The sequence below is a fragment of the Onychostruthus taczanowskii genome, unplaced genomic scaffold, assembly GCF_017590055.1.
Source record: "Onychostruthus taczanowskii isolate IOZ18803 unplaced genomic scaffold, ASM1759005v1 scaffold190, whole genome shotgun sequence".
Classification (NCBI taxonomy): Eukaryota; Metazoa; Chordata; class Aves; order Passeriformes; family Passeridae; genus Onychostruthus; species Onychostruthus taczanowskii.
In genome coordinates, this window is record NW_024499129.1 from 401,479 (window position 1) to 428,316 (window position 26,838).

The 26,838-nt window shown below is 42.0% G+C and overlaps 1 protein-coding gene across 3 annotated transcripts in view; it reads right to left on the reverse strand.

Annotated features, from left to right (window-relative positions):
* Positions 1-18,745: 18,745 nt before the first annotated feature.
* The window catches only part of RNF38 (ring finger protein 38), a 54,420-nt gene continuing 46,327 nt past the window's right edge, over positions 18,746-26,838 (reverse strand). For all 3 annotated transcript variants that reach the window (XM_041402061.1, XM_041402059.1, XM_041402060.1), the window contains one exon: positions 18,746-22,162. In XM_041402061.1, coding sequence (XP_041257995.1) covers positions 22,100-22,162 — 63 coding nt within the window. In that variant the 3' untranslated portion in view covers positions 18,746-22,099. The remainder of the gene's footprint in view (positions 22,163-26,838) is intronic.

Here is a 26,838-nt window from a genome sequence, read left to right on the forward strand (position 1 = left end):
TTTGGTGCAGTTTCACCCACTCCCATGCTTGACCATCCTCAGAAAGAAAGGTTTTCCTACTTTCAATCCACATTTTTCTCATTACAGCTGGAGCCATGTTGTTTCACTATGCCTTTCCAAGGAGAGTTTTAATTTCATCTTCTCAATCTGCGCCCATACAGGAGCTGTAGACAGTGCTGAGTTCTCTGACAGAGGCTGAACAATTCCAGTTCTTTGCCTGTGTGTTTTGAAATGCTAAGCTTCAGTTCCACTACTGTGTTTGCAACTTCTGCAGGAGGGTTTGCCTGATGGAGTCTGTGTGTGCCCTGTCCAGAGGAACGTGTGTGTTAAGCAAACATTCCCATCTGACCATTCAGGAGCACTCTGTCAGCCACACCACCAGAGACTGTAACTGCTGGGACTGGGGCCCCTTCTCAGGGGTCTCTCTCCAATGAGCCAAAGGGTCCCTGCCTGACTCCTACACACCCTGCACTCACACAGTCAGACAAGGTTTCCTCAACAGTTCAGCCCCAGGCTTCCAGCAGCAGAATCTCAGACCTCTGGATCCCTGAAGAGATTTATTTATGGTTTGCTAACAGAGTAACAGCTCCAGCTGGTGCCTCAAGTAGGAATCCTGAACAAAAGATTACCTGGACTTTTACACCCTCACAAAGTGTGGGGTCTTCCTGCTGAGTCCTTGGCTCCTGCAGTGCCTCCAGTGTCTGGTCACCGGCCGGGGTCACAGCCCCTGTGCCCTTTGCTGTGCCAAACGTTGGCAATTCCTGACCTCTTGCCTCAGGCTCCCAGCCAGAGCTCAACCTGCAGCTCCCACTGCAGCTGCCCCCCGAGCTACCTGCACAGAATGTTCGTCCCTTTGTTTGGATTGAGCATATCTGCTAATATATTAAAAGGGAAAAAGAAAGCTTTCACAGCATTTTACACTGCCCTTACTTACAACATTATTACAAGTAACAGGCTTGTTACTTGTAATTAAGGCTAACATTGTCATAGGGTAGAAATTATTATCAAGAAAGATCATGAAAGATTCTTCAAACTCATTTATTGTCCAACTTGTTAATCATTCACTACTTGTTGGATATGAGTGTATCCAGTTTTCCTAACACAAATTTTTAACAGCAAAATAGGAACACAGAAAGGCAGCATATGGTCCCTCCCATTTAGATTCTAATTTGACTTTTTTGGGAGAATATCTTGCTTAGCACTACATCTGCAGGTTGTGTATCATTTACTTCTATTTCAAGCGGGCTGGGCTGATACTATTGTGCATACTTTCTCCATTACTCAAACCCTTTCTGTATTTTATGTATAAAATACTGGGTCAGGCATTCTTTTCCTTCCAGAAGGTTGGTCTCAGCTGGAATATAAGTTCCTGACATAGCTGAGTGGCTTCCAAAGAAACTTTCTGCCAGTGCTACGGGTTGTGACGGAACATTCCAAACATTCCACAGGGCCACATTTAAGGTTTGTGGCCATTTCAGATAAGTTCACGTGCATATTTTTGTGTCCTGTTCATCCCCTCTACTTGTCCTGAAGATTGTGGGTGATAGTTAGATGTAATTTTCTCTGTATTCTCAAGGACTTACACAACTGATTGTTTACATTAGCTGTAAAATGAGCACCCCTGTCTGATTCAATAGACTCTGTAGAACCCTGTATCTAGGTTTAACTTTTTTAAGCCAAGGCCTTTTGTGCTCCTCTTGTGCCAAGAGGAGCTTTTGTTGAAAAGGCTTCTGCCCAGCCTTATAGCTGATCTGCTATCACTGGCAAATGCTTACACGCTGCCATAGGTGTCCACAGAGTCTATCTGTAGTCACTGAAAAGGGAAGTAGGCTCACAGTTAGTCATCCTATCTCTGAGCTTGGTCTGATACTTGAGAACTTCTAGTAGGCTGGGAAGCTGTCTGTGATCCTTCTTGCAGTGGCATAAATTCCTGGAGCTGCAGGGTTTTTTATTTCTTTTTTTTTTTTTTAATTTGGCTAGCTGTTGCCTCTGCCTCTCCACCTACTTCATTGTGAAACCTTCTAACCACACAGATTAAATATCTCTTTGGAAGAATTGGCTTCCCCTCTGTGGACCACATTCCATCATAATCTTGTGTCGCCTCCCACTTTTCCCACTGTTTCTTTTCTTCTCTTGAGCAGTCCTTCTCATACATGGTCTTAGGGTCTCTCAAATTTGGCCATTCACTCTGGCCAACCAGAGCCACAACAGCACTTCTCTCATCAGGTAGAGGCATTAGGCTCACTGGATTCAAGGTGTTACATTTTTTTAATATTATCTGCCATTGTGAAGATCAGCTCATATCTATGTGCCCATTGCAGTGTTAGTGCTTGGGCTGCAGACTGTCAACAGTATCGCCACATCGTGTCGGATATGAACTGTTTCAGGATAAGGGGAACAACTAATTTCTAGTAATTTTGCCATTGTTGCCACTGACTTAGGCTGGTGCTCGTGCTGCAAGTGAAGCTAATTTAATGAGTAATATGCAAATGGTCTCCGATGGGGTCCTAAATTATGCTTTACCACTCCACTGGTTATTCCTTTACATTCATGTGCATACAGACTGAAGGGTTTTGTATAACCTAGGAGCCCAAGACCAGGAGCAGACACTAGAGCTCTTTTTATTGCTGTGTAAGCTTATTCTTTCTGCAGGTCCTATGCAATAGACTTTATGTCGTTGTTCTTGCTTTCCTCAGTCAGAGGCTTAGTCAATTCCTCTACTGCAGGAATCTATGGCAAACAAAATCCCAAAGCTCTGAGCAAACCTGGTACATGCTTTTCATGACTGGATGTGGGAACCTAATTATGGTCTCTATTCTTTTTGGACCTGTTGTTCATCATCCCTTTACAATGTAAAGCGTAAATATTTAACTTCTTCTCTGGCATAGCTGAAGTTTGGATGGAGGTGCAAGCTGTTCCCTCTTTTGGCAATACATAAATGCATACTGTCTAATATATAAACACTCTTGTTACAATTAGCCAGTGACAGATCATCTACATATTGTACAAGAACCAATATGCCCAGTAATTTTATACCTTCTTTGCAGTGCATTAAGTGCCAAAATTCTCTGCAGATTCAATGGGTTTAACCTTCTATATCCTGAAGACCATAACAGAACTTTCAAGCATTTTCATGTTTACAAGGTTGGTTTTTTTTAAATATACACAGAATTATCACCATTACAAGTAAGCCCTAGTCCAGAGGAAGACTCATATATGTACAAAAAACAAAGCATTGTTTCCAGCTGACCTAAACTTTCTGGAGAACCTGCTCTTGGTATTTCAAGTTTACACCACAACAATAAATTCAAATAGTTACAGCAACACACAGTTTGAAGATGAACACTTCTCTATATGCAGATCTCCCTGAATCCCCCATTTTGAAGAGACACCATGTACCCATAATAGCAACAGAGGGTAAACTATTATTATATGGTGTTTTGTGCAATCTCCAAAGACATGCTCTGTCTGTGCAGGAATTGCCTCAAAAAAGAACTGTCAGGAGATGGGCGGATCACCTTGGAGAACTGCTGTGGATATGGATACAGCCCAGCACAGACTGACACTCCCTCCCCAAAACGGCCGTGGGCAGTGAGAGGTCACCAAGTGCTGTCAGAGCTCTCCTCAGAGCCCCTGAGCGGTTGTGCCACTGCACTGGGTGCCCCATGACACCCATCCTGCCAGTCTGGGTGCAGGGATCTGAACCCAACACCTGACTGACTGATGGAGGGCAGGGCAGTCATTGCTCATTCATTCGGAATGGTGCTTGCCTGTCACTCATGAGGGTTTCAGCCAGGTCTCTGGTTACAAGTAGTTTAATCCTGGTGTAGCAAGAGAGTTTGAGCTGGTGCCTCAAGGAGAAACCCTGAACAAAGGATTACCTGGGCTTTTATACCCTGACATTGTGTATGCCAGAAAGTCTGGGGTCTTCCAACTGAGTCTCCGGCTCCTGCTGTATCTCAGTGTCCAGTCCCAGGCTGGTGCCACAGGGCCCTGTGCCCCTTCCTATGCCAAGGGTTGGCAGTTCCTTGTCTTCTGCCTCAGGCTCCCATCCACAGCTCAGCCTGCAGCTCTCATTGCAACTGCACCCTGCACTGAATGTGTTCCTCAACACATGTCTGGTCTTCATCACCACAAAACCACACAATGCTGATGGAAGATACTCAGCTCAGGACTCTGGTTCCTCTTCTGGTAAAGTTAATCCCCAGTCTTAATTGTTGCAGAGTCACTCCATGGGTTGGATAAGCCCAGACACATCTTGATCTTTGTGAAGTTCATGCTGGTGCTTTCTGCAGCACCTCACAGTCCCTCAGAAGACTGCCTGCCGCTTAATCTTTCCTCATCCTCTGCTTCATACCCTCCTTGTTTGTAATGACAACAAACTCTGAGGGCATATTCCATCCTCTTGCCCTGGTTGCTGATAGGAACGGCAAGGCACACTGGGCTCATCTTCTATCCCAGAGGAATGGCACTAGTACCCAGCTGCCATTTCGGGTGTTTTAGTCTATCTATCCAAACTCAAACATAAGGTTGTCTGTAAGGACAAGACCTATTACTTGCAGCATTAGAATTTGCAAGTTATTGGTACCTAGGGCACCTCCCATTACAAATGAACTCATTGAGCTAGATTCTCTATGCTTTCTAGTGTTTTAAATTTTTTACAGAGGAGAAGAGATTTGTGATAAAACTAAATAATGCTTGTGTAAACACTACTGGATAACCAGGTGCTGCTGTAATGCACCAGAATAAGATGTAATTTCTCCCCAGTACTTTACTAACACTGGGGGAAAGTGCTCCTGTTTTGTTGAAGAAGGGAGAGGCGACACCAGATGGTCATCAGCAAACTCTCAGTTTAATGATAATCATACACTTGGTTAAATACAATACTTAATTAGCTCATGCATAGTGCAAAACTGTAGCTCATCATTGGTTAATGTGTTATTTGCGTCATTACATCATCTGAAGGTCTCTTCTGCATTTTTGTGATTTTAGAGCTAACTCTCAGTCCCTAATTCTGCAACTTATTGATACAGTCTTACCGAGACTTTCCGTTCTGAAGGACACCCTTTCCTTCAAGATATCATTAGCCTCCTTTCCCATCTAGTTTTATCAGGCCAATTTGACTGTGTCCTTTCTCATCAAGCCATTCCTGCACAAAACTCTCTACACTCCTGCACTGTGGTTATGAGAGGTCTGAAGATTCTCTTTTCATCTAAGTCCCACATTCATCTCTCTGGAGGGAATACCTTTAGTCTTTCAAAGCAGGTTTGCAATGTCTCAGAGTGTGCCTCATGCTGTTTTTGCCAAGAAGAGTCATCCTCCAGTACAGGCAGTGGAGAGAAGAGCTAAATCATAAGAAAACATGAAGTAATAATGTTTTCCTCATTCAGCACAGTCTCAGTGTGAAAGCCAGCTGAGGAAGAGTGGGTGGAGTGTGTTGGTAGGGTCAGAATGGGTCCGAGTCTTCATCTGTTAGTTTTGAGGTGAAATGATACTTTCCTTCTGCTGACTTGAATCTAATATAAGTCTTCTGCAAAACAGGGTTGCATTTCTGCAAAATTTCAGTGTTTCTGCAAGCTGGCAGCATACAATACACAGAGACCAGGCTTTTGTTTAGGTGTAGCATCCTCTACTTCTTTGTACAGAAAATTTCTAATACGGGCTCTGATTTCATCTTCATACTTTTGTGTGAAGTATGGGGGGTAAAGGAGGGAAAAGGGGGGGGGGGGAAAGGAGGGACATCTGTTTTTTAATGTACAACTTACAGGTCTTGGTACAGATCAGGACATCTTTGCAGCCATCTACAAAAAACCAACCAACCAAATCAAAACCAAGTGGAATCACGACTTCAGCAAAGACATTGAGGACTGTAACTTGCATGGCAACAATACACCACTGAACGCACTGAACAGCCTTTAGTCACTGCCAAACAGGGGCTGAGTGTTAAATAAGGCTGAACTGGAGAATGCTGTATCAAAGTGGTCTGTTTTCAATAGAAGTCACCCTTCCCACTGCCTTAACAAGAGAAATAATTTTTACTGCAGAAATCAGAGTTTATCTTGGTTTTGTTTGCCCCAGGGCTACCATTTCTAGAGGGAACGACCACACAGGGAAGATCTATTTTATTCTAAAGGGGGGGAAGGGGGGGGGGGGGGTAAAGGAGGGACATCTGTTTTAATGTACAACTTACAGGTCTTGGTACAGATCAGGACATCTTTGCAGCCATCTACAAAAAACCAACCAACCAAATCAAAACCAAGTGGAATCACGACTTCAGCAAAGACATTGAGGACTGTAACTTGCATGGCAACAATACACCACTGAACGCACTGAACAGCCTTTAGTCACTGCCAAACAGGGGCTGAGTGTTAAATAAGGCTGAACTGGAGAATGCTGTATCAAAGTGGTCTGTTTTCAATAGAAGTCACCCTTCCCACTGCCTTAACAAGAGAAATAATTTTTACTGCAGAAATCAGAGTTTATCTTGGTTTTGTTTGCCCCAGGGCTACCATTTCTAGAGGGAACGACCACACAGGGAAGATCTATTTTATTCTGAGTCAAGAGAACCTTCTGGAAACATATGCATACATGTGTGCATTTTAAGTATTTTAATTCCACAGTTAGAAAAATGTTTTAGCAGTGCTGTGTGAGTTCAGTTTTCATGTTCAAGTTTGGGGGTTTTTTCCTGAAAAACAAATAAAATTTTGAAACTCCTAATTTTACTGGCACTGGATGTTCTCTCCTTTGACATTTTCATTAAGAAACTAAATGAAAGTAGGAATTATTCTGTGGCTTAGTTACCCACTATTTCATTTAAAAAGACAGAAGATCATTTTAGGCTATCAAAAAAAAAAAAATCAATGTATATCTTTATTTCTAATTTTTAGCAGAATATATTTTCAAACTCATACTTTTCAAAATACACTTTCTGCAGTATTTTGCAAAGATAGTATGCATTAAAGAAGTGTCAGAATTACTTCAAACTGACACGAAAATTTTGTCTTTCTTTGTAGTATCACTGAGTTGGCTGTGTACTGGCAAACCCTTTCAACACACACATGTTTTAAAACACTGAAAAGTATCACAGGTAAAATAGAGGTAAAGAAAAAGTAAGTTGCCCTGAAGTTGCTGAATTGAGCTTAAAGACTAACAGCAGCAACAACAACAACAACAACAGAAAAAAGGATGTAAAGGTATGCACAAAGGATAAAGGATGATAAATGTAGCTGGAATCAGTGGAGAAACAGATAAAGAGGTCTACAGTAGTTTTTTGGCAAGTTATGTAACAGGAAGCAACAGTGCATGCCCAAAGAAAAAGTTTGAGGGAAGTTCACCTATGAAGCATTTTATATTGAAGCATTCAGGGAATATGAGCACCAGAGACCCCTTCTGATGAACTTCCAGGACCTTACTTGCCTGCTTTCTAACGCTTCAAATTGTGTTAAAATTTTAATTTGGTTTGATTTCAGTATCAACCTGAGCCACAGTGAGAGACTATAAAATGGCCCAGGAGTATTATTCCCTGCAAGGTTTAGGGCTGGAATATGTGACAACTTTGCTCTGTGCTCCAAGCACATCTACCTCTGCTCCAGAATTTGCCTGTTTATGAGGGATGGGAAATATTCTCCATGTGTTAGAGAAGTTCCAGATACAGGCTCTTGGGCTTGGGGCAAGCATGCTGGTAATCAGGCTTGGGGAGACGTGGGAAGCAGAGACAGGGTGCCCAGCAAGGGTGGGTGCAAAGATCTGCTGGGTACAGCCAGAGCAACTGGGCTTTTCTCTGGTGGCAGGGCTGGGATATGTGGGCACTGCAGAGCCCCAGCGAAGTCCCAAGCAGATGGGAAGGCTGGGAGCTGGATGGTGGCCCTAGAGAAAATCTCTAGCACTGGACGCTGAGCTGCAGGTGCCCCCTCAGCCAACGAGAGGCAGCTCTGCACAGCCCCAACAGCACCAAGTCTTGCCTTGCCTTTGGCTCTTTTGCGCCAGGGCTCCTCTGGCTTTGGAGAGACACACGGGGACCTGAGAGCGTGGGGGTGTGCAGGATGTGCTGTTTTTAGACTGCTGGGAGGGCTCACCGGAAGGCAGGGATCCTTGCAGCAGCCCTGAGCGCACTGGCTGGCCCTGGGAGCCTGCTGCTGAGCCTGGCTGGGGCACAGGGGGATTTGTATCTGGAGCCAGAGCCCTGATGCATGCCTGGCAGCAGAACAGATTCATTGTGCACCACAGCCAGGCATTTGGTGCTTGCTAGCACAAGTGGTTTTTTGAAATTAAAACTCCTTTCCCTCCGCTTTGCTACTTCCAAATAGGCAGGTGTTTGCGACACTGTGGCACGGCAGCAACCATCCTTCATCCTTTCAGTGGCCCTTCCATGGTCTCTCTCCACTATGTCCATACTCCTTTGTCCTGGGAAGCCCACAGCTGGGCTCATTAACAGCTCCTGGAGCCTTTTCACCCTGGTGTATGACCCTTTCAGACCCTTTCAGACCCTTCCAGACCTGGCACCTCAGTATGTGCTGTTTCCACTGGCCTCACTGAGCTGCTTCTCTGGATGCTTGTACAGAAACAGGTAACAAACACCAAAGTCTCACAGTTTGCCAAATACCATGAGACTGGAAACATTGGTGGAGCCTTGAAAACATTTCCTTTGAACCCCCAAGCCCCAGTCCATCAGCTGGTGAGGGAGGAAGGGCAGAAGAGACACAGGTCTTCCTTCAAGGATGGTATTTCTCCAGAATAACTTCTGGAGAGGTGGTAGCCCTGCCTGCAGCTGCAGCCAGCCACCCTGTCTGGGCAAGGGTTCCCCAAATGCACTCTGACCAGCACTTCATGCCCATTCTGGGTGAGTGAGGGCTGAGAGGCTGGCACCTGGGAATGCATTTTTAGGTGTTCCTTACCAGCTTTCCCAGAAAGTAGTAAGGGCAGAGGCATCCACAATATGAGCCAACAAGCCTTTCTCAGCCCAGACAGCTGTTGCTGGCAGCACAGCGACCTCAGACAGAGAACAGGAAATTAAAGACAGAAAATAGGGAGAAAGAAGAGTGCAAGGGCTTGGGATTAGCCCCTATCTCCTTTGGGAGGCAGCACACATGCAGGGAATAGGGGCACATTAGCAACCTCAGCTGCATCCCCCTTCTCTTTCCTTGTTTGGGGTCTGATTAAAAAAAACCTCCCCAGCTAAACTTAAGCGGGACCTGCTGCTCCATCCTGGGATACCAGTGCCAGCAGGGGTTGGGTTAGCTTTTCGGTATCCCTGAGTGTTCCCAGCCATGTGGTCAGCATCTCAAAAGAACATCTCTTTGTAACCCTGCTGCTCCTCATGCCTCTTCTTGCACCTCCCAACAGCATAAGGTACTTCTGTGCTGACAATGGACAAGTGAACATCTCCTCTTGCACCTGGGCCACGGTTCAAGCCATGGATTTGGCCTTAGCAGTATCTGCCAGAGTTTATCCTTGGTTTGTGCACTGAAAGCCTTCAGAGCAGGAGCACTGTCCCAGACCCCCTATGAAATAAGGCACTCAATACTTACATAAAATAGACCAATTCTAATTCATTGCTTTACTTCAGATTTTGTGCTTCAAGCAAAACACTTTTATTACACAGGCTCTCTGGTCTCCCAGCCACCTTCCAAAGCACGATACCACAACTGAAAACTAGCTGACAGAGGAGAATTAAAGTGCAACTGGCTCCTTCCTCTTCAGTCACATGTTCTCGCTTCCCCCATGACACTCCCCCAGCGCCCCCGCAGACTTCCCGCTTATTTGCCTTTTGATGGCAGGCAGGAGTTTCAGAGCCCTCTGTGCAAGGAGTTTCGCCTCACCCAAGGGCCTGGTGTGGGCAGCCACAGCCTGGAGCCCAGGAAGCTGCATCATCATCACTGACTGCTGTGAGCTGAGGGCTGGGCAAGATGACACTCTGCCATGGGCAGCTCCCAGGTTCAAGGCAAACAACTCTCAGCAGAGCCCTGGTGATGCTCCTACTGTCACAGGCAGGAGAAGAGGGATTCTCTGGCACCTGGTGTTCCAAGTCCCAGACAGGATCGAGGCTGCGTATCCAGCATGGAGATGCTCAGAACAAGGAAGACTGGTTTCATGTGGTTTAGTTGGAAGAAAACAGTTAGGAAGAGACAGCAAGTTTCAATGTAAACTCAGAGTCTGGATATGCAGCTGGAAAAGGGACTGCCATTTAAGGATAGGAAATGTAGAATTTCTGCTTGGCATTCTTATCTATGCATCCCACATGCCCACTTACCCTATTTTGTACTGACTTAATTTTATTTTCTTCTTTTCTCTTTTTCTCTTGCTTCAGCCATGGATTCTTTCTGTGACATCCTGTTTGCTACACAGAATGCTCTAACTGGCAGTAAGGCAAAGATTTTTATTATCTTTTCCCATCTACCTCTATTTATGACAATATTCTGATTTCACTTTCTATTTTTTATATTTTGCTTGTTCACCAGGTCATTGATGAATAGTAGCATCAAAACCAATCTCCTAGGACAGCCCAGCAAAGGTAGTAGGTAGCACTGAAATCCATCTGCATTCATTGGGAACCGAAATTTTCTTAAAATAGGTGTTCTCTCTGTCCTCTGCTTACCCATATTATCCTGGTGATCAGTTGTTTGTAATACTTGCTCAACACTGCCAATTGCAGAGCAGGTGGTTCTTGCCTGAGTAACAGATGGTTGTCTTTCAGGGGCCAAAGTACAGCAGCTGAAGTTCCAACCCAAAAGGCATGTAACACATTTCCCCAGAAAATTTCCAGGGAAATAGAAACTGGCCCACCAAGCTGTGGCAAATAACAACTGCAGATTTTTGGAAAAAGAGCCCAGGAATATCAACAGCTATGTATCAGCAGCATTTATGTATCATCTGAGGTGCAAGAGGCGAGTTACTATGTAAAAATTGAATAATTCTATAATAATAATGTAATTATTACTGTGAAATAATGGTAGCCACAGCTGCATATACATACTTAGCCCTGCCTTACTTGTATTCAAAACCAAACCAATACATCTACCCCTAAATCTGCCATAATTTAGATACCCTGTCAATGAATTAAGTTGTGCCATTTATGAACAACTCACATGGAAACCCGCCTTTCAAAATGAAATATGCTCCTACACACCACTTTCCTTTTCACAGAGTCTGGCTTTCATGGAAGATGTTGGTACCTACAGGGCAGAAAGGTTGCCAAGCAGAACTCCCTGTTTGAGGACTGTGCCTCACACAGTGTGCTTGCTGTCAATTTGTAGCCCATTTTTGCCAGAGTGACCCTGTCCCTCTGCATAGCCCACTGAGGAGAAAAGCACTCCCAGTCTCCTTTACCCAACAGCAGTGCCAGCAGTATCTCTGAGGGGGAAAGTTGATACCTAATGTAATAATGTCATGGTTGTGCCACAGAGCTTCAGCAGGACTGTAAAAGATTCAACACTTTCTGCAACATCCACAGCATCTACAAAAGAGCTTAGAGACTGTTTTTTCCCAGCAGTACCATGTGGCAGCAAGGCTGAGCTGTCTGCACAGCTCACAAGGAGCTTTGTCACACTGGCAACAATATTGTCCTTAGCTCTGCAATACTGTCCTCTGTCTGTTCTGTGCTGCCATTGTCACAGCGGGCAGGAAACTGGATCAGCTTGGCAATAAACCGTGATCCCTCCCACTCCTGGAGGGGAAACACACCATGTGAGGAGGTGGGGGAAGACAAGAGGGAGGAGGAGGAGGAGGACTGGGAGTGTGTAGAACTCACATTGTGTTTGAACGTTTTGTGTTCTGACACTGCAGCTCTGAGGCACAGCCAGATGCACAAGACAGTGGAGGCATCCACTGCAGAAGGAATTAGCTGTTGAACTGCTGCCATCTGCAGTTCCTAGGGAGACTGGAAGCCTTCTGCTGGTGAATGCATTTTGCCTCATCCAACGGGCACAGAGCAGCAGGGGCTTCTTGTGCCTGGGTACAGTCTCCTCAGCCCCTCTTTGGCTCGTTTTTTCCTCCAGGTCCCAAAACAAGAACTAAATGGAAGTGTATCTTTCCATTTCCACTCTCCTACAGAGCCATCTACCTAACATTCCATGAAACGAGGGCAGAAATTCTATCCAACAGACTCAGCAGTGTTTCTGAAGCTCAGGGGTGCTGTGATCTGTGACACTTGATGCTGAGATTCCCCCTGGCGTCAGATCTTGCAAAATCCATCATAAGGAGAATTAAGGGCTCACTAAGACAATCCCCAGGAAGACCAGAGCCTGGGGGTATTTGGTATAAGTGGATTCCCAAGGAATAGCCTCCTTAATCAGCAAATAGTATCCTTAATTCAGCAAATCTTGTCTGTGATCTGAATTTCTCATACCCTGAGAAAGATTTACCAAAGCAGTTTCTTTTCTTAATGGATTTAGACAGATTGTACCTTTCACTTCAGGTATGGAGTTCTGTCAAAAAAGCACTCCTACCTGCTACCTCAGGATGCTTTTAGCAGGTAATCATTGCACATGGCCTTTAGTTAACCTGAAGGCTTTTGCTTCTGGCTCTTATCCCTAGCACCCACCCCCACTGCAGTGAACTGCTTTATCTGCTTCACTCTTCTTCTATTGGTAAATTGATGAAACTTGACTTGTTGAGGACATTACACAAAAATGACAATACACAGAATTATATGACCATACAAATTCATTAGTGGGACTGTGTTCCTTGTGGCTTCCTCAGCATCTAGTATTGATGTTTCTCAGTAAATGCCAAACCCTACAGAAGTTGTATGGTTTCCTGTCCTTTCTTGTACACTTAATGATGCTGCATTGTAGAAAAACCTTCATTTGTTGAATGAGACACCCCATTAATAACAGAGAGATGGTCTGGTCATAGAATTCATTTTAGCATGTGAGTGAGCAACCATCCAAGACCAAAACTGACATCTTTATTTTTTGATGCTCTGCCATTTGTAGTATTCAACTGCATTTACTCCTTTTATGGCAAACTGATCATTCTCCATGCTGAAGTCTTAAAAATGAAGTGCAATCACTTCTTTTCATGCTCTGCAACCTCCTTTTCCTGCTCTGTTTCCTTAAATTTGTTCATGTTGCTCCAAGATGCAATGGTATACAGAGGAAGATGAAAAGCGGTTTGCAGTAACTAGCTTTTAAATTTGGCCTTGCTCTTCAGAAGGAAAAGACAAAGCAAAATGCCATAAGGCCAAGCAAAATGAAATCATACAGGCCCAAAGTGCTCCTGGCCCTGCATGTTGGACTAGATCTGGCTAGAAAGGAAGTGTATGTTTCAACAGAGTAGACATAACCTCTGTACACAGAATGATCAACACCAGGTCAGTAAATGGCAGAGCAAGAGCAAGCTGAGAGAGAAAACCAATACTTCAGATGTTGCAAAAACATGTGTTTTAGCAGCACCACTATGCATAATTACTTCTTTCAATTAGCATGATTGTTTAATGAATTTTTACAGAAATACTTCTAATTACTATGCAAAACTATCACAGCTACTCGCTAAGGACTTTTTTTGAAGATGGTAGACCATATAAACATTATGGTCTATGTATCTCATTTCATTACTAGTCTGTTGCGCATGAAAAAAATATTTCCATTCCTTGTTGTGAGTACAGTTCCATCTTGTTTCTCTTGTTGAACTCACAGATTCACTTTATCTTCAGTTTGTAAATAAGACTATATGATGGCCCAAGCTCCTAGTACTCAAATGAGCTGTGAATTGCTTCTTAACGTCTCCCTCCATATTCTTCCCTTAATCACCTCTCAAAAAAACCCCCAAAAACAAAAACAAAAACAAAAAACAAAAAAAAAAAGAAAAAAAAAAGAAAAAATAAAAAAACCCCAACAACAACAACAAAAAAACCCACAACATTCTCCAAACCCTAGCAAACATGGTGTGGTGAAAATGATTCTCCTGCACACACAAATCTATGGGAAGAAACAGTGAGACAGAGGAACTTGGTGGGGTATCTCCCAGGACATTTATCATGAAGGACTGTTGGCTTAGGCATCTGCACATCTGTTAACTTTAGACTCTTCTGGTGGTGCCGGGATGAGCCTTTCCAAGATGTCCATATCAAAATGAAGATTTGCTGAATTTTGTTCTAAGTGCTAGAAGTCTGATGGTACCGGAGTTCTTTCACAACTGGAAATTGCACTTTGGGACACAGTGATGTGTTAAGTGGCACAGTGCAATCCACTGCAAAGGCCAGCACATGACAGACACTGTGTTAGGCAGAATAGGCATTTCAGAACTGACGGCTCACAAATAGGATATCTGTGTGTTTGAAAAAGCACAGAGCTTTGTGGATGCAGTAATTCACAAACTCACAGAATATGCTGTGTTGGAAGGGACCCATCAGGATCATTCTGTCCAGCTCCTGGCCCTGCACAGCACCATGCCCAAGAATCACACCATGTGCCCAGGAGTATTGTCCAAACCTTTCTGGAACTGTGAGGCTTGGTGCTGAGACCACTTCCCTGGGGAGCCTGTTCCAGTGCCCAAACACCTGGTGGGTGAAGAACCTTTTCTGATAATGCAACCTAAATCTCCCCTGACTCAGCTTCATGCCATTTCCTCATGTCCTGTCACTGTCACAAGAGTCAAAGATCAGTGCCTGCCCCTTCACTTGAGAGGATGCTGAAATCACAGTGAGGTCTCCCCTCAGTCTCCTGCAGGCTGAGCAGAACGAGTGACCTCAGCTGCTCCTCATACAGCTGCACCTCAAGGCCCTTCACCCTTTGAGCATTCTCCAAAAGCTCAAAGTCTTTTTTCCACTATGCCATCCAGAACTGCCCCCAGCACTGGAGGTGAGGCTGCCCCAGAGCAGAGCAGGACAATCCCCTCCCTTGCCTGGCTGTGAGGCTGTGCCTGATGCCCCCCCGGACACGGGGGGCCCTCCTGGGTGCCAGGGCACTGCTGACTCCTGTTCAACTGGTCACTGACCAGGACCCCCAGCTCCCATTCCATGGTCCCTTTCCATGGAACTACTCTTCAGCCTCTAATTCCCGTTTATACACACACACAGGGTTGCCATGTCCCAGGCACAAAATCTGGGACTTTCCCTCAATTAACTTCACACAGGTGATGCCTGACCAGCCCTCTCATTTGTCCAGGTTTCTCTGCAAGGCCTCCGAGGGAGTAGACAGCTTTCCCAAATTTGTGTTTGTTTGTTGTTGTTCATGTTTGTTTTAGTTTATTGTTTAATGGTTTGTTCTGTTGTTCCCCTATGTTCTCCCCAAAGTTGGTTCAACCCTGATTGGTACCCTCCCTCAAAGCTGTCCCTTATTCCTTCCTCCACCCTTTATTCCAGCTTCTTCCCTTGTCTGTCAAGGCAACCCAGTCCCTTTTTCCCAAACCTTCCCTGTCACTCTCCCCTTGGGACCAATCCCTGCTTGTGACACCCCTTTGGAATCCCCTAAACCTCGACACCCCATTGGCCCATGTGACCTACCCTCTCCTCCCATCAGTCCTGATTGGTCCCAAACCAGTGATGTAGTCTCCTCACTCCTCCCCTGAAAATTCCCCATTGGATGATTGTTTGTAACCACCCCCTAAGTCAAGGCTGTTTAAAAACCCGTGCAGAGGGGTGTTGGTTGGCTGTCTTACTTTGCTGCCTCTCATTGTGTGTATCTGCACTGGAGAGCAACTGGCTTTCAGGTTCAGCCGTGGGCAGAACTCCAGCCCCGGCTGTTCCCCACTCCTGGTGCAGTGCTAGAGTTCTAAGGGCTCCAGTGGGCTGCGTCAAGTGTTGTCGGCCAACTTACTTCCAGTCTTGTGTCCAGGTCATTTATGAAAACGTTGAAGAGCACAGGAGTAAGAATGGAGCCCTGTGGAACCCCACCAGTGATGGTCACCAGTCTGATGTCACCCCATTCACTGAAACCCTTTGCACCTGACCCATGAGCCAGCTGCTCACCCACCATGTGATGCGTTCATCCAGGTGTGTGCTGGATGTTTCATCCAGAAAGATACTGAGAGAGTATGGAAAGCTTTACTGAAATCCAAAAAGATTACATCACCTGGCTTCCCTTGGTAAGCTTGCTGTAGAAGCAAGCTTGGGTTCCCTTGGGTTATGTAGAAGGAAATCAGGTTGGACAAGCAGGACTTTCCCCTCATGAAGCTGTGCTGGCTGTGACTGATTGGGTTGTCTTCCAAGTGTTTCTCAGTACTCCCAGAATAATCTTTTCCACAATTTTACCTGGCAGTGAAGTGAGACTTCACTAGTTTTAGCAGTCTTCCTTCTTGTCTTTCTTGAAAACTGGGATAACGCTCACCAGCTTCCAATCAGCTGGGACCTCTCCAGATTCCCAAGACTGCTGAAAAACCATGGGGAGAGCCATGCTGATTGATGAATCCCATCAGGCCCAATAGATTTGCAGGGATCCAGATGGAGAAGATCCTGCACAAGTTCAGGGTCAAAAGGAAATGGATCTTCCTCACAGTCATGGTCCTCCAGCTCAGGGCACGGAGACCCCCTCGGGGGTCCATCATCTCTAGCCCATTATCTGTGTTACAGAGGCAAAGAATGCATTTAACACCTCTGCCTTGCTCCCTCTCTATTTCTGAGGTGACCTTGCTCATCCTGTAACAGGCTGATGTTACTTCAACACTGCCTTTCACAATTAATATACTTGAAAAGACTGTTTTTATTGTCCCCATTTCTGGCCAGCTTCCACTCCAGTTGAGCTTTGGCTGCATAAATTTTCTCACTACAGTGGGACACAGCAACTCTGCATTCTGTCCATGTTACCTGACCTTACTTCCATTGGGCATATACCTTACTTTTTGCCTTATTTCCAAGAGAAGATGCCTGCTCAGCCAAGATGGCCTCCTGCCTCATTGCCGGACTTCCAACATTTAGGAATTGCCTGTTACTGTGCCCCTAGGTGATGTTTAAAATGTGACCAGCATTGATGGACCCCAGCATCTGCCCATACATTTTCCCGGAGCATTTTACTTACTAATTCCCTGAGCAGTCTGCTCTCCTCATGTCCAGAACTGAGGTTTGCTGGGATTTTCTCTCACATCAACAAAGATTTTAACCACTTTGTGGTCACTGTGGCCAAGGTGGAGCCAGTCTCCACTCACGAGATCCCCTCTGTTGACAAACAGTAGGTCAAGGAGGGGATCTATCCCAGCTGGCTCCCTTCGCTTCTGTAAAGCTGTCATCAAGGTTTTTAGGAATGTTACAATCTGGGTTGTACCAGCTCTGTGATGGCTCCCAGTGAATATCTGGCAAGTTGAAGTCTCCTATGTGGACAAGGGCAGTTGATTTGGCAGTGTACCCTAGTTCCTCCAAGAATCATAGCTAAGGGAAGACCCTTATGCTGTTAAATAAATACATCTACACCTACCAAGGTTAGCAAAGACTGGAACTGGACAAAAGCTGCAGCTATGCCACTGCTCCTGCAAAGCCAAACCTGTCTATTGCACATGTAAGACTAAATAAGAAATGAGCAACTCCATCTTTTGTTAAGCATGCTGTCATTCCTGAATCAGTTGATAAGCACAGTGGGCATGCAAATCACAAATTTGCAAGGCGAATCAGTTGCAAGGAAATACCACATCTAAAAATCAGATGGTTGTGTGCACCACTGTGTGAGCTGTGGGAGAAAGAGGGTTACAGCAGACACAAGAGATAGAGAAATTAGAGCTATAAGCAGTAGTTGAAAGCAAGAAAGGAAAACTGAATCACAAAAGAGTACACAGGATGCAGTGTCTGGTGGCAGCGATATGATTTACTAGAAGTTAGCAACAGAAATTGTCTGCTAATCAATGAGAATGCCAGGAGACTCTCAAGGAGCAGTAACCATAGGACTGTGATCAAAGACAGACACAGCACAGGCTGAGGAAGAGACTGAGACACTGCAACAACACAAAGGTGGGGAGCAGAGACCAGATCAGGAGAGAGAAGCAGGGCAATTCTGCTCTTCAGGCTAGGACTCGTCATGGCCAAACTACTGAAGATGCTGGAAGCTGCTCTGCAATATACTCTCATGCAAAAAATGTACCTGAGCAGTATCTGAGCTCACAGACTGATACCTTTCTCTTTTCCAACATCTCCCAAATCCAAAAGGTATGTGTGTAAACCTGAATAAGGATTATAAAATGCATTAATTAATCTTCAATAGCTGCATCTATAGCAGCTTTAATAGCTGCTATAGATGCAGCTATTAAACGTCCTATGTAAATTAAAACCTCTTAAAAAACTACATCTGTCAACTTAGTTTACATTATCTTAAAACCAAAATCACACAACTCCTTTTTATTTTCTTTCTTTTTGGTTTTGTTTTACTACCAGTTTCTTGTGTGACCCTGGCTAATAAAACCATTGTAATTCAGGATGCATCACTTACTACTGTTAGGGCACTGCAAAAGTGTAACACATCTCTTCAGCTGATTCACAGTGCAAACAGTATGTCTAAGAAGCACGTTCATCACTGCAAAGTTTCTTCTGGCTAAGTAAATAAGATCTTTAGAACACAAGGTTTTGAGTATGTTGAATTCTCACACTCTCAGAAATACGGTACAGCATTTCAGATCAGTTTCTGAGGCTCTCTGAACGTAAGAATTTCTAAAGTTGTGTGCTACAGTTAAGGTGGCAAAACACCTACAACACAAGTGGCTGTTGCCGGTAGTCTTTCAATTTGCATGATGATGCACAGAAATATGGCCAATAATAAAAGAAAACCATACACCCCTCAGAGAAAGACAGGACAAAATTGTGTAAGTGTACATCATACATTTATTACCGAACAACTCTCTCAACTCCAAAATTGGGCACAGGGATTAAAAATAAAAATTCATTGCACTACCTAGTAAAGCATTACTAGTAACTCTCATAAAAAATGTACAAATTTTGTTAAAAATTTATCAAGCCTTCAAATGATTTGGTTACAGATATTTATAATACATTTAAAACTACATGTTAAATGATACAATAGCATATGATTTAAAGAAAACACTTAACAAAATATGATTCCAACAAAAACCATAAGATTTCATAAAAACTAGCAAGTCTGAAACACAAGTAGCAAAATGAGGTAACAATGTACCAAAGGAAAAAAACACAGCTTTTACAAAGGCCCAAAGATAACTCAGTTGAAACTGTTTTCTACAATTGAAATTAAAACAGTTGATATATCTCATCCCAAGTATTATGCATTGTATTAAGAGCTGTGAAGTCACATTCCAGAGCCTCTACAAAATGACATACAACACACGGCCCTACTTCTTCTAAAGAAAGCCAAAAAATGAGACACTGGAATTATCTGTAGGCCTTGATATCCATCAAAATGTCAAATAAAATTGACAGTTTATGCAAAAAAACACAGCAGTGCCAATATGATAAAGCAAACATATTGGAGGTTAGATATTCTTGTTTTTTTTGGAGAAAAAAGAGTCATTGGATGGCAGAAAGGCAATGAAGATAAAAAAAGTGTTGCTGAATTCAGGTGCTGTCAGGCACCACGGCAGCTGTGCATAATACATGGCAGTTAAGAGCTGAACATAAATCCCCTGCCCTTGACAGCCACCACAGAAGATGTGGTTGTAGCCTGTCTGAGCTGATTCAAAACATAAGCATGTGTGCTCTTTGTACACACTACCACAGGAAACAAGTCCCCATTCATCCAAGCAAACCAAAGAATCATTCCAGAAGAGATGAGCCATAAGAGTGCAACAATTAATTGCAGGATTTTACCAACTTAGACCCTCCATCTCCTAGATCTCCCACTGTCTCACTGGATTTTAGTGGGGGAAAAGGGACATTTCTCCAGTTCCAGAAAGAGAACTACTTTCCCTCAGCTTCAGAAGTATGTGTCTTGTCTACTTGTATCAAATTTAGAAAAAGTACCCTCTTTCCATGCTTTGAACTGAATACTAAACACAGAAATGTTAGTCATGTTTAAATCTGTACATGGATTATTTTTATTTTGCAGTTTTATAAAAGAGGCTAAGTTTTGTAAGACATACGTGGCATATGCTTTTTAAACATGATTTTATTTGTTAAAAAAATAAATTTTATTACATGTAATTTAACCTGCTAGGTGCTATTGTGAAAAGCCTGTTCTTTAACTCCACTGGAAGAGAGGAAAAAGAAATTCTAGTATTTTGAAGTGGAAGTAACAGCATTTTTACTTATTTAGTGTTCCTAAGTAAGGACATGTAGAGAAAGCGTCACTGTTTTTGAGAACTACCTGCATAACTAAACAGAAGGAAAAACATATGAAATGGGGCAAAATTGTGCTTTTATTTAGCTGCACCAAGAGCTGTGACTGGTCTGTAAAATCTTCAAAGAGGAAAACGAGCATGGAGAACATCTAACACTGTTTGAAATTTTAACTGATACTAAAGCATAGCAGCATACCAAAGCATCAGAAATTATAAAGAATAAACTTAAAGCTGAGACTGGCAGCAAGTTGTAGCAATACTAGTAATTGTGCCACTTGTGCTGCTGCTGCAACCGAAGAAATGAGACTGAATTTATGAGAAGAGTTTCTTTGCAAAAAGTGCATCCTTTTAACAACTGTGGTATATGCAGACCTAAATATTTTGCTAGAATACATCAGAGATGTTACCAGTGTGAATGTTATAAAAAAGCTAATTTTTTTTTCAATGGCCCAAAAAAATATTATTCAGAGCACTTGAATAGACATTATCCCCTCTTTTTTCACAGCACTGTTCTGGAAAGTATTCCATATTTCTCCTCTAGTGGAGCACTCTGGAAACTTGATTGCAAAAACCTAGGAGTTCCTTCTTCCTATTACACTCATCATGAAATAGGGAAGGGAAAGAAGCAGCATCAGGGCAACTGAATTCTGCAGATTTTGACCAAAACCTACCTCCTCTTGTGATAGGGTGAAAGAAATATGAAATTCTACTTCTCTGAGAAAACACTAAAAAATGTATTTTATTCATGAAGTCGCAGGAATAAAATTGTAACCTTTTACAAGTTATTTTAGTTACATACCAACTTCCTTGCAGATGACAAAGAATGAATGTCATTAAAGCCAATGTTTGTAAGCTAGAGAACGATGTCCTTAGCAAGTACAAGGGGCAAAAGTTAAGAGCTGTTCCTCAAGACCAGGACACCCTCAGTGTATTTCCTGCTTCCTTTCATGAAAGAAACACATAACTGGTAAACCCAGCTAGAAAAATTTAAAAGGAAAACAGAAAAACATTGATATATTTCAGCAATTGAAAACAATATTGCTAAATGCGATATTGTGACTCTACATTGATAAAATAACTTGTAAATCAGCCATTAAAAAATCCAGACTTTGTAACATATGATAAAACCCCCAAAGTTACTCATGTATGAAGAATCAATGCATTCTTTAGTGGTACACACTTAAAGCCTCCAGTGAAGGGGAAGCGTAACAGGTGTTTGAATAGTAGTAGGTAGAAAGGTCTTTACACCTGTAAGTACGTTGGGGACAAAATACTAAATGTCTGTAATTGCTGCACCCATCACATTCAGTGTGCAACTGCAAACACAAGGAAAGGAACCAGTGTACAGTACTAGTACTGTTTAAATAACACACAAGATTATACATTGCAGCATAATTATTACTACACACATACGTTCTCAGTACATGCTGGTATATAGGTTCTCAAACACGCAGGCACACCCAGTCACAAGCACACTTCACTCACCCTCTCTCAGGCAAACACAGTCACACTGTTCATCCCCACTCACAGTATCTGAAGGCTCTATATAAGGTAGATTGCTATATTGTTTGGAGCTACCACTTTTTTTTTCTTTTTCTTTTATATAAAAGCACATGCTAAAAGATCACATCCACAGTAATCTCGCAGCAATACTTGGAATGATCACACAAAACCCAGGGAATGTTAGTGCACACATAAAATTAAGCTAAAAAAAAATCTTTGGAGTTCCAATCACACTTGTTAGTATAACAATCCCGTAACTGTGAAGACTAGTTATAAGCTTTATAATTGATTAAGTCACACAGTGCAAGTAAGGTCCATTGACCCTTTTGTGTAAAGGGCAGGCTGGAAGCCACATGGGTAGGTAAGTTCAATAGAGAGTTCATATATACATGTGACCAGAAACACCGAAACCAGATTTGTGCTCTTAGATCGGTCATTCTGAATCACGATGCACTTCTGAAGCATCAGCTCTACAAATCGGGCAGGTACGATTTGCCTGTAAAACCAGAAAAGCAAAGGGTTAACCAGACTGACAAATACGTTGTTAAAGTAATGTGTACATGACACTGACATCTGAAGAGCAATTCAAGAGAAGACAGAATGTGCTTATGCCTTTTCTTAATTTGTTTTGTTATGTTTGAGTAGTGTGGTGAGTTTGCAAATTCAAAATTACATTTACAAAAAACAAAATGTGCCTTCTATCTTTAAGGCCAAAGCAACACAACAAATAAGGCTCTAGGTAAATGATGGTGGTTTCATTAATGTGGATTCACAATTATAGTATATTGCAGTCAGATGGATGCAACTAACAACCTGTACTGTATGCTGAAGTGAAAACCACCAAAACACCTTGGGCTCAAATAAACATTTTGTGTGAGGGTGTCATTTTGTTACAAACTGTACTAATCAGGAATGACACCGTACTTTGTTTATTCGGTTATCATCACAGAAAAACATTATACAGACTTGGTCAAAGCTGAAAGCAAACTGGGGAAAAAGGGAGGGGCTTTTAGTAATGGGGAAGAGGAATGAAAAAAATAAAGAAAAGGTGACCCGACCAAGCAGGTATTCAAGTAACACACAGCAGCGGGCCTAAATTTAGCTCTTCAGTAAAGCACACTGAAAATACGTCCTGTGACTCATTTACTTTTCTACTTCTGCTCTATTTATTTTTCTAGCTTCCTTAAAAAATAAGACAGATTAGAAGTAACATTCCTTAAGCTACTGGAAAAGTATTTCTGCCTTCTCATTCCCCTTTTCAAATACTGGCTAATTTCACTTTAGCAAATAATGAGAAGCCCCAGAAAAATGTATTAACATCTGTGAGTCAATACTTCCCTTGCAAAGGGATGAGTGAAAAGAGCTCTTCCCTGTCACAAATTCTCTACTTCATAGTTACCAAAACTGCAGGACCAACCACTGTACTCCAAAAGGCAACCAAAATTTTCAGTGAAAATACAAGTGAAGAGCATCAAGAAATGTGACTCTCTAGGTCAGAATTCAGAATTCTTTGTCAAATATTTTAAATCCAAACAATAACTAATCCAAAGAAAGGACTATGTTATTTATTACTGAAAAACTTTATTCAGTAATGCAAGTTAAAGTTACAGTATGTTTTTCCTGTCAGTTTCCCTGTCAACTGTTAGTACTGTCCATATTTTTTACTGCTTTGTAATTTTTGTAAATCATGGATTGGAGTACCAATTTAAACTTACATTTCTTGCTCTTTCACTAGCAATTTCAAAATATAATTCAAAATTTTCTTAGTCTGTAATTTCATTTCATTTAATTTCATGTGCCTGATTTTAAATACAGCCTGGCTAATACAATGTTTAAAATAAAAAGGCATGTTCTTAAACATTCAGTGGATTAATAAATCAAAAGCTATTCACTTAGGTTGGTACTGAAGCAGCAACCACTTGCACTACAGAACAGCATTCATTAGGAGTTATTTCCTGACAGGAATTGCAGACATAGACCTACTGTGCCAGGATAAAATGAAGACTCATGGACACCAAACCACTGCTTTTAAAGTAACTTTTCAAGATCCTACATGAACCCTGCTTTAAATTTAGTTGCATTCTTGTGTCTTTGATGAAATGAATTTCCCCCTCCTGGCATTTCATATGACTCTGACACCAAAAGAGGAGTGAGAGGGGACATAGTACTGTAATACTGACCTTCTAACTTGCCACTCTTCCAGGCATACTTAATTTTGTGCTGTAACTATAGAGTGCTGCCCAATGAACTGATTTTTTTTATATTTTATAGAAATTTATAATTAAAGTGAACTGCATTTACAATAATGAAACTATTGGGCTACTAGAATCCTCTAAAAACCATTGCACTACTTTGGTGTTAGTCTATCAGAAATAAGTTGAAGTATAGTCACACTTTGTCTTTTCTTATATATAATACAGCATTTCCTAGTATGTTAAATATAAAGGCAGGTAGTTCTTTTGACATTGTTCTCAACCCTCAAGGTGAAGATAGGTCATGGTGCCAAGTACTTTTCTGGAATTATGACTTTTATTTTATAGAAGAGCGCATTTCTCATGTGCTCATACTTGACTAGAGGATACAGGGTAAGAAGGAGCCAAATACTGTGAAACAAGGGAACTGGGAATACTACAAAAAGTGAAAGGATAATCCCTCTCTTTTAAGTTCCTTTGTTTCCTCCACTGTATTATATCTTCTCTCATTAAGTCTTTAAGTTTGCTTAAATAGGAAAGTATTTTAGCTGAAGTGGGCAACTTAATGCACTGTTATACATCACTTCCTCTTACTTGCTCACCACCTAAAAAGAGAGTACTGTCACATATTCCATGCATACAAACCACAAAACATTTTTAGATAGTTTTTTTACTTTGCCATCATCACCAACAGGCAACCCAAGAAGAATATTTTTAAAGTACTCAGGCTGAATCACTACCCTTTTACTTACATCTTTCACTTTCATCTTTCATACAGTCACATATGATGGGAACTTAAAAAAAATTATTTTGGCTCCATAGTTCTAGAAATAGTCTTAGATAACAAATACACTCATCAAAGAAATAAGATTAAATCAGTAAAAAATAGTGACTAACCGATAATATTTTTCTTTGTCTACTTCGTGGAGTAACATTACAAGTACTGAAAGCTACAATTTTACCTTTGCCTTGTAGAATTTATGAACATGATGTTGGCTGGATGATGTGAATTAGGTACATGTGGACATAATTATACAATCAAGATACATTAAAAAAAGCTCTCAAATTCATAAATGAATGGAGAGAAGCAAAACTAAAGCACAAAATATTTCCCAGTTATCACCTTCAGATGTTAGCTTCTAACTGTAACCAAGTTTAGACAGAGGCAGTAACTAAAATAGACTGGTGTTACAGGTAATTTGTTACAGCTTACAAAGCAGAATAGTCTTTATTTGCACATACCATCTTCGCACCACTGTAACTGAGCCCATATGGTGTAAAAGTAAAATACTTAGTGAACCTACACCAGAATGGTTTAATGTTGTCTATCTTACTTTGCACTCAGCTCTGGAATAACAATGTCAATTCAAGTTCTACTCAGTTTAACAGCACCCCTTCTAAATTTTGATTGCAGATCTTGCACCTCATTCTAAAGATAACCTTTACAAAATATTACAGCTGAAGATCTGTTAGGAAATGCAGATTCTAATATGGGACAGGAACATCAGCAAAACTATTTCATTACTAGAACAGTACACTACATTTATGAAAACACACTAAACTAAATTTGGTTTTTTTCACTTTGTAGTTCCAAATTCTATTGCCAGTTCTTGAAAGGACTAACTCTTAACTTTTAAAGTATTACACTGAGTCCAGAACAGATTACCTCAACATGCTCGTCTGACTCCTGAGTGGGATGTCAGTTAAGAAAAAAGCATTAAGACAAATACACATGATACTCTGCTGACATGTTCCTCTAACTTCCAGAAATCTGCAGATCAGGGATTCTATGAATCAGAGGTATATATTTTTTTTGCATTAATAGCCTGGAAAGAACTGTCTTTAAAAAAATCCACATAATAAACCTATAGCGTCCACTATCTCACAGGCAATGTCAAATGACATTTTTTTTTTCCCCCCTTCTTTCCATATAGTGGAGAGAGTACTATTCCTGGATACTCACTGTCCACACCACAACTGACTTAGAGAGTTTCATGCAATGAAAGATTGACACATGTAGTGTGGATGCTGGGGAAGGGGAGAGGAGAGGGAGAGGGAAAGGGAGAAGGAGAGGGAGAGGGACTCTGAAGAACGGCACTTTGATACATACAGACTCTACTCTTAATTATAATATTATGTGGTGTGTGTGCATGTGGCTTCTTAATGTGACAACAAAACAACCAGGAACCAGGTGTTTCGCTTACTCTTGCTGATTCTTGAGCATGTATGGGAATTCAGATACTTCTGGACCATTTCTACCAAAAATTATGAGCATTACTAACAGTCACACTGGCCCTAGATTTTGTAGGAGCTTTAGACTTAGACTACTATGGGAACTGTAGCCGAAGGGCAATTTGACATTCCATTTTTTCAAATCCTTCTCATTATTCTTGGTGTTGTCTTAGGAAAAAAAATACTGTCAATATTGACTTGATTTTTTTCATTCTCTGCACTGCATATTTTAGCACTTGCCTAAGATATGATGCCATAAAGGCAAGGAGGTTTTATTTCTTTTGCCAAAACAACAAACACCATCTGTAATTTTCTAGGGACTATATCAGCATAGGATCACTGCAGTTTCCAGTGTTCCACACAATAGAGCAAAATGGATTAAAGCTGAATAGAATAAAATAGTCAAAAAACTGAGGCAAGATGGGAATCAATACCTTGCTGGCAGGAAATCTGGCTTAATGAAGCCTGTAGAAATGTCTGCCATAATCTACTTGTATTTCTTGTTCTTCTCACCTTCTGCACAGCTGCTATTTAATCAGTGCCCTTACTGGGCAGTCCTGACTCTTGAGCCTTTCTTTTTTGATCAAATTCTCTTGGATAGGTACATTATTTTGTAAAACTGTGGTTTCTATTTGTATATATTACATTTCTGTGTATATGCATACACATAAACGTACATTTGTAACCCACTTTATCTGCCCCAGAAACCAAGATTAAGAGTAAAGTGGGGAAGAAAATGTGTTGGTAT